The sequence below is a fragment of the Sciurus carolinensis genome, chromosome 18 (genome assembly GCF_902686445.1).
Source record: "Sciurus carolinensis chromosome 18, mSciCar1.2, whole genome shotgun sequence".
Classification (NCBI taxonomy): Eukaryota; Metazoa; Chordata; class Mammalia; order Rodentia; family Sciuridae; genus Sciurus; species Sciurus carolinensis.
The window spans coordinates 27872501-27881095 of NC_062230.1; the positions used below are offsets into that span (position 1 = coordinate 27872501).

The window sequence follows — 8595 nt, forward strand, 5'->3', positions numbered from 1 at the left end:
TGAAAGCAGGTCTGCTTAGCATTAAGTGGCTCAACACAGAATTTCTTGAGAGTAACTCCGGAGTCAACCTTCCATCCAGATCACAGCTGGGTTCCGATATCCTTTAATGCACTTACCCTCGCTCTCCTCCTTACCGGTAAGGAAGGCACAATGAATGTGAATAAGTAAAGATGATTATGCAAATAAATCTGAGTTACTTCTGGGAGTGCCCCCTGCCTGAAATCACACAGGCTTCCCAGAATTGACACTGAAGTGTACGGTCCTCACAAAGGACTCAGATAAAGCCCCAGCAGATGAGGAAGGGCCATTCCCTGTACCCTGGCTCTGCTGGAGCCAAATGCTTGGGTTCCAGACACATCTCTGCAAAGGCTGTGTGACCTTGGGCAAGCAGCTCAACCAGCCTGAGCCCAATTTCCTCATCTGGAACACGGGGACAGTAATAATACCCATTTTTTAGCATTAAAGGGAGGTGGGTGAATGTGACTACAGTGCACAGTAAGCCCTTTGTATAAAATATGATTTTTATTCCAGGTTCCTCACTCGGGTCTCAGACCAAACGCGAGGCTCAGTCCGCCTCAGGCTTCCAGAAAGGATCACCACCCTCTCTCTCTTACACTTTTGTTTCTTCCAGAGCATTTTCTGGCCGTGGGACACTTTCTTTTCTGATCCCCCTCTGAGCAGGGTGCGAGTTTCCGGAAAGGCAGAGCCTCCTCTACCAACCCTCCCCCCCCCCCCCCCACGACCTCCTATCCCGCCTGGCACACAGTAGGTGTTCAGTGAATACCAGCTGGAAAAAAGGACGGCGGCAGACTGCAGGGCCACTTCCGTCCCAGGGCCTGCCACGCCACCACTGCTGCGGCTGGGGGTGGGGTGCGGGCGGGAGGGCCGGGCAGCCTGGCCGGGAGCGCGGCGCTCCTTTCCAACTTCCCAGTGTAACCGCCTGACAGCAGGGCTCCGGGGCTCCTCGGACGAGGCCACCGCCCCGAATCAGGGCCTTCCCAGTCCTGCCTTCGCGGAGGGAGGACGGGGTTGGCCCGCGGGAGGCCAGTTCCCAGCGCGTCCAGAAGTCCCTCCCGCCGCCCGGCGTCGCTTTAAGGCGGAGGCCCGGGAGGGGGCCGACCCCGCCCGCCGCCCGGCTGGCTCCAGACTCCGGCATTTCCTCCCCGCTCGCTGGCGCGGCCTGGCCTCGCCTCCCCTCGGAAGAGGAAGCTCCCGCGGCCCGAGTAACGGGCCCCGGCGCCGAGGGCAGCGGCAGGAGAACCAGGAGGGCCGCCCAGGGTAGGAGCGAGCCGGGCCGGGCCAGAAACTGGCCGAGGGCGGCGCGCCGGGGCGCCGGGCGGGCAGGGCCGCCGGGCCGGACGCAGCGCGCAGGGCGCGGCCGGGAGCCCGGGCGTGCAGGGCGGGCCGCAGCTGGAAAGAAAACTTGAGCTGGGAGAGGAGGCCGAGCTGCAGGGCGGCGGCCCCCCGCCGGCGAACGGGGGAGCCGCCGCGGAAGCCAAGGAGACGGGGGCCGCGGGGCCGCCGGGCGGCTGCGCGCATGCCGGGCCCGGGGCGCCTCCTGGGCTCGCGCCCTGGGCTGCTCGGCCGCCGCGGCCCCGGGCGCCCGGCATGTCGGTGCACTACACCCTCAATCTGCGAGTCTTCTGGCCGCTGGTGACCGGCCTGTGCACCGCCCTCGTGTGCCTCTACCATGTCCTGCGGGGAAGCGCGGGCGCCCGGGCCGAGCCCCCGGACGGCGCGGACAGCGGCTTCCCGCTGCTCAAATTGGCCATCCTGCTCCTGCTCGGCTACGTCCTTCTGCGCTGTCGCCACTTCGTCCGGCAGCGCTTCCTGCCCGGCTCTTCTCGCCTGGCGGGCCACTCTGCCTTCTCACCTAGAAGCCTCGGAGAGCCGGACCTGGGCATCTTGCTGGAGAGTTACTACGAGCACGAGGTGCGCCTGTCGCCGCACGTGTTGGGCCACAGCAAGGCGCACGTGAGCCGGATCGTGGGCGAGCTGGTGAGGGCCGGCCGTGCTCGGGGTTCCCCAGGTCCCATCCCCGGAGGAGCGCTGGCCTTGGCCTTCCGCGGAGACTTCATCCAGGTGGGCAGCTCCTACGAGCAGCATAAAATCCGCCGGCCGGACAGCTTCGACGTGCTGGTACCCCTGCGCCTCCCACCGCTGGTGGCGCTGGAGCCGCGGAGCCTGGGCACTGAGCCCGCGCTGGCCCCGGCCTTCCGCAGCTGCTTCGTGTGCGCCCTCAAGGCGCCGCCCTCGCCATCGGGGGCCTCCGGGGGCCAGTGGCTTCGGGACTGCAAACCCTTCGCGGATGGCTTCTGCGTGGATGTGCGCGGGCGGCGTCACCTATCTGCCGCGTTGGTGCTGCGTTGGTTCCAGTCGCACCTGCAGCGCTCCCTGGCTACCGTGCGCTACAGCTTGGAGGGACGCTGTCGGGTCAGCCTGACCCCCGGGGGCCTGGAGCAGCCTCCCACCCTGCACATCCTGCCCTGCCGCACTGACTATGGCTGCTGCCGCCTGTCCATGGCTGTGCGTCTCATCCCCGCCGTCCATCTGGGCGACGGTGTCTTCCTTGTGGCACCACCGCCGCCACCTTCACCCATCGGGCCCCTGTTGGAGCTCCCAGGAGGCCTGCGCACTGAGGCACTGTGGGGTGTGAACACAGCTCGTCAGGAGCAGAAGCTCCTGGGCTGGCTGCAGGAACGGGCCCCTCCAGGTGCCTGCTACCTCAAGTGCCTGCAATTGCTTAAGGCTCTGCGAGACCTGGGTGCCCGCGGGCTGGACCCGATGGCTGCCACCCAGTGGGGACGCATCCTGTCGTCTTACGTGCTCAAGACAGTGCTGCTGACGGTGCTGCTGCGCCATGGGGCCCCTGCGCGCGCCTGGGAGGAGGCACGCCTGAGTGAGTGTTTGGAAGAGTTGGTGCAGTTCCTTAGGGGCTGCCTGCTGAGACGGCATACGCTCTTCCACTGTGTCCTGGGCCCGGGTGGGGCGGCCACCGAGGTGGGCCCCCTGCCCAAGGTCCTGCGTGAAGCCGCCCCAGTTGACCTTCTGGCCGCCTTCGATCCTCACGCCCGCGAACTCACAGCGGCGAGGTTGCTGTCCACGTGGCGAAGGCTGCCACAGCTTCTCCGGGCCTACGGGGGTCCCCGCTACCTTGCCAGGTGCCCCCCGCCCCGGAGTCAGCGCACACAGGGGTTCCCTGAAGATGAACCCTAAACCTTGACAGTACCCGCACCCGACCAAATGCTCCTAAAACCTTTCCCACCTGGTGACTGTAGGGATGAGGCCAAAGGCAAGATGGCTGTTGGAACATGTGGAGGATGCCACAGGCTTTGGTGGCTCCACAACCAAATATAATTACTGCATCTTCTTTACACCTGCTAGAGGGTCCCGAACAAACTGGCACAATGCCCAACTGCAGCTGTGGGGATTTGGTCAGAATGGTGATCTGGGTGGAAACTTGTAGAAATATCTAGTTCCCAAGGAAGTCCAGTAAAGAAAGCAAAAGCTAGCTGCAGGGCAAGTTCCCTCTGTCTGTTTCTAGAAACAGAGCTCAGTGCACCCAGATTTTTTTATTAACAAATGTTTATGACATACCTATTTGCTTGGGACTAGGTTCCCAACTGAATTTTTTTTTTCTTAATATCTGAATCTTTATGGACAACTGAAGTTCTGTTGCAGCAATTAGTATTCTGAGGAACATCATTCCTCTATTCAAATTAATCCCAAAGTATTTTATGGTGCAATCACAGATGTTTGATAGGATTGTCAGTAACTGCGTCTTACATGTGTCAAGGCAGTCAAGAGTTGGTTAGAGAGATTTCCAGAGCAAATAGCACTTTATGTTGATCTCTTGTTTTGTGGTGAGAGCACCAAGCCTTGAATCTGAAAGGAAGGTCAGTTACTTTGATTTTGAAGACATGTGCAGCTTTGAAAAGCAGGCAGCATGTTGACTTCACATCCCCCCAGGCCATGAGTTGGATGAGGTACCAGTGAGTCAACACCAGTTCATTGAGTGCCTACTGTGAGCCAGCACAATGCAGAGTAGCAACAAAGTCCATAATTCAGACACTGCAAGCATAAAACATGTTGGCTCTTGAGAAAGAGACAGTTCAGTCTTTGCCTATAAAGATGTCTGGCTAACCTTTGCTTCTGGCTGGACCCAGAAACCTGTTTTTGGTTTTAAGGCTTTTTAAGCAAACTCCTTTGCAGAGGTGTCTCTCTGAGTTTCAGGAGTGCCTGAAGAGGCAAGTCAGCTGCCACGGTGGCTGGCGCTGTCCATCAGTGCCAAGTGATAGCTAGTGGTTGGAAGTTTCTTCCTGTTTGCCCAGGCAGCCCAAGTGGTCCCGAAGGGCCAGCTCTGAGAGGCTCTTGATTCAGCCTGGGTTTTGCAAAACAGTTCACATACAGATCAGTACCTCAGGATCTGTCCTGGGAGATCAGTTACTCCTGATCTGTGTGTGGGCAGAGGGGAGGAAGAGCAGGAGAGATAGCAGTTTGCTCTTTTTTCTCTTTGGGTATAAATATCACCGGGTTGGGGGTAGGATGCAGCTAAGAGGAGCCTGTTTTGAGACTTTCCTTGTTCTCCCAAACGCAGTTCAAGTTTCAAATGCTCCATGAAGCACTGATTGGAAATGCAGCCTGTCTCAGCCTTATACTTGGGATTTAAAAACAAAAAGAACCAAAGACATGTACTTCCTTAGACTCTTATAGGCTAAACTTGGAAGATAGAAATAGTTACGTGAATAGGGTCATTGTTTAATTTCTGAGCTATTTTGGGGGAGTTGCATAAGCCTTTCTTTAGGGGATCCACTTGGCCACTGTGGGAAATCCTGGTGCATAAATAATTTACAGGGAATCCTTCTCATCAGAGCTGCATAGGTTTCTTATATCCTTTGCAACCTTGGACTGAGAGAGAAACAGCCTCGGATGGTGTGCTGTCTCTTTAAGGTTGTTTTGGGGACCACTGACTTTGATACCCCACAGGTTCTTCCTAGCTTTTGAGGCCAATGTTAAGACATAAGGTACTACATAGAGCAAAGGGGTAAATGACCAGCTTCCTGCAAAGATATAAACTGCACAGTATTTTTTAAAAATTTTACTTTTTAAAATAAATGCCAACAGTAGATCTTATATCTATATCTATATCTATATATTTATATAAACATAATTTCCAAACTCAGCCCTAACTTCCCCTGTAGTCATTAAGTCTACTGGAGTGGGGACCAATGAGACAATATTGAGTGGATTATAAAGCTTTAAAAACTAAATTTTCCAGATATTTCTAGCTGAGTTGGTAGATTCCTTTTTTATCTTAATAGTATTTTAAAGTATAAATCTGGTAATGTAGTATTCTTGTAGTTTTTTATATTATTATTATTATTTCAGGTGAATTACCCCAAACCTCATCCATCCTCAAGGTTCTTAAATTTTATTTTTTTAAATTAATGGGCATTGTATTTGTGACTTTTTAAAATGTTAATGTTTTTATTTAAATGCCATGCTGAGCAATTATTCTCTGTACATGGTAACCAAAACTTAAGAGATTTCGATCAATTTTGATCAATGCTTAGTGATCCAAAACATGTACTGTGTACAAATGAAATAATATGGCATCTTAGCCAGGTGTGATGGTTGCCCAAGGCATTGACATTAAGTTCAATTCTGCATTTTATTAGGGCTCCGTCATATCCCTCTTCTGAAATGTACACATTTTTGGTGTATGCTTGGTACTGGAGATTCATATATAAATATTCTCATACAAGAAGGCTCTACAAAAATGGGGGTGGGGGGGTATTGTTTAACCAGTGACCAGAGAAAATGTTTTGGGGTAATCCCAGAGCTTGGGAGGCTGAGGCAGGAGGATCACAAGTTCAAAGCCAGCCTCTGCAACTTAGTGAGGCCCTCAGCAACTCAGTGAGACTCTGTCTCTAAATAAAAAATAAAAAGGCCTGGGGATGTGGCTCAGGGGTTGAGTGCCCCTGAGTTCAATCCCCAGTACCAAAAAAAAAAAAAAAGTTTTGGGGACGATCACTAGGCCATTTTGTCAAACACCCTTCAGGAACTCCCACTGACCTGGCGTGGAGCCTTCGGGATGCTGGTGGACTGAGAGAAGATGGGTTTTGCAAAACAAATCTGGAACTGAAAGAAAGGAGAATGTGAGAGACCAGAGAGAAATCTGAAGAATTCAGGAAGGCAGCTCAAGATGGAAGTGGGAGAGAGAGGGGAGAAGGGAGCGGAGGACCAGAGGGTACGGGAGAGGTTTGGGGGAGGTGGGAAGCACCGTTTTCGGTGTATGCTCTTTCCAGCTGGGGGTCGCAAACTCAGCAGCCTGCAGGAACAAGGGAGGGAAGTGCACGGGAGGGGTGGGAAATGCCGCCTTCACGGGGGCGGCCGCGACTCGGCTCCAGGCTGGGAACCGGAGGGAGAAGTGGGCAGCTTTCTTTTTTTAAAGTTTAAAAAAGAAAAAAACCAAAACAAAACTCACTGATTATTTAAATCAATATTTTTAAATGTCCAAATCATTTAGTTGACCCTGAGGGCCACCAGTTTGCAACCCCTGTCTTACACAGGCACTCCCCCAAGTACGTATAAGTTTATATTCTACATATTATACATAGTTGGGGGCACAGTATTTCAGTTCTTCTCTATCTCTCAGAGTTAAGCTTTATTGTAGAAAAAAAAAAAAAAAAAAAAAACTAACACGGCCACAGATAACACTTAACTTTCAGTTCCCAGGAGGAGCCCTGAGTCAAGCCCTTCTTCACCAGTCAGATCTGCTCCGGGATGGAGTTGGTTCTAGGCGCTTCTTTCCTGCTGATTGTGGGCAACTACCTCGTTGCCCCTGGAGTTGGCCGATGAGTCATCGGGAAGGATTGCAGAAGAGCTTGTCTCACTGCGCCTGGTTCTGGGGTTAAGATGCTTCTCGTTATGATTTTTGTTCATGGTATCCTAGCTGTGCCTTGACTGACGGTGAGTGGCCGTGAACAGTCTCTGCGCCAGACTCTCAGGCCTGTGCCATTCCCACGGCCGAGGGTGCCCTTCGGGTCAGACTTCACTCCTGAATGCTTCTGTCCCTCTCTGACTGCACCCGAGCACTTGAAGGGGACTCACATGCTTCCAAAGCATCTCCTGCCGCCTCCCGGAAGAGGTTCTTCTGTCCTGCGTGGCTTTGACCTTGATGAGAATTCTTCCTCATCTCTACCCACTGGGAGGACAATCTTCTCCGGTGGTGGAGCAAATGAACCTCGTCCACGTTCCCAATGTCCCTCAGGAGGGAAGCAAGTTCAATGTTATCATCGTGGTGTTTGTTAGTTTTTTGTTTTTTTTTTAATCACTTGTCTGTGACCTAGACGTGTCTGTTTATATTTTTATACCTACATAGCAAATGAGGGGGTGGGGAATGCAGTGTCTGTTGGGAGAGGGCAGATAGTATGCTGTCCTATACAGAGAACATAGGCTCACATGTGCAGCTAAATTATATATAATCTGGTTTTTGAAGTATCAGGTATTCAGAAATATTTTAGCACCTTTTGCTTTAATTTTTAAAAAAGTGCCTCGATTCAGTCCCTTGACTTAAAACATTCCTCTGTTCTGTGGTAATTACGTGTCTTCTGATGCCAAACTGTCATGGTGCAACTGCCTGCGTTGTGTTCCGATAGAGACCAAAGAGTTCATCAAATCGTGTTCGGCTGCTATTCTGTGTGGTTAGAAAGCATTTTAATCACGCCAAATTTCCACGGCCCAGATGGCCGAGGCCTGTCCTGCCATTGGTTTTCAAGTTCAGGTTGGAGTAAATTTGCACTTTCGATCATCCAGGTCATTTGGGGCCTTGTTCTTTTACATCTTGCTGTATTAATAAAGGAACGTGTAGAAACCTCTGGAGTACGTGTCAGCTCTGGGGTGGACTTTCATCTTCCTGGAAGGCCGCTTGTTTCATGGTTCTTTGCAGAAGCCTCAGCTACTTTTATGAAAGGGTTTTCCATGCAGGGAAGTTGGGGAGAACTGTTTGCACAGAACCGGCTCCGAATACAGGTGGGAAGAGACCCCGGTTCATGGCCCTGCAGGGGTGCTACCTGGGATTCAAGCCTTGAATTTTTATTTTTTATTTTGTATCAGGGATGGAACCCACAGGTGCTTAACCACTGGGCCACATCCCCAGCCCTCCTCCTTCAAGTCTTTCCCTACCTAGAACTTTCTGCCCTTACCCCTCCCTCTTCCCTACCCCCCACCCACCAACCCCAAACACAATTCAAGTCTTGGCCTGTGGCTAATTCATAGCTCAAGAATTTTGTCCAGAAATCTCTTGGGCCCTGGGGCGCTCTCGAAATGGTAAACATGGGCTGATAGGGAAAAAAAACACCAGGTTTAGCGTGAGATGGAATCACGGAGGCTGTGTTGAGAGTTCAGAGCCTCAGAGGAACTCGGGGACCTGCAGCCACAGGCTGATCCAAGGGTAGCAGGTAGGGGAAGCTTGGTGGGTGTGTTTTGTTTAGTTTTTCACAAGTCATACTGTCCCAGGGGGTCGAGGACACACACACACACACACACACACACACACACACACACACGCCTGGACAGACGGGCCTCTCTCAA

General features: G+C 52.7%; 1 protein-coding gene across 1 annotated transcript; it reads left to right on the forward strand.

The window, feature by feature from the left end:
* The first annotated feature begins 933 nt into the window (after positions 1–933).
* On the forward strand, positions 934–6526 carry Itpripl2 (ITPRIP like 2). Its single transcript, XM_047533966.1, has one exon. It carries the CDS (start codon positions 1609–1611, stop codon positions 3214–3216), a length of 1608 nt encoding a protein of 535 aa, XP_047389922.1. The 5' UTR covers positions 934–1608; the 3' UTR covers positions 3217–6526.
* Positions 6527–8595: the final 2069 nt, after the last annotated feature.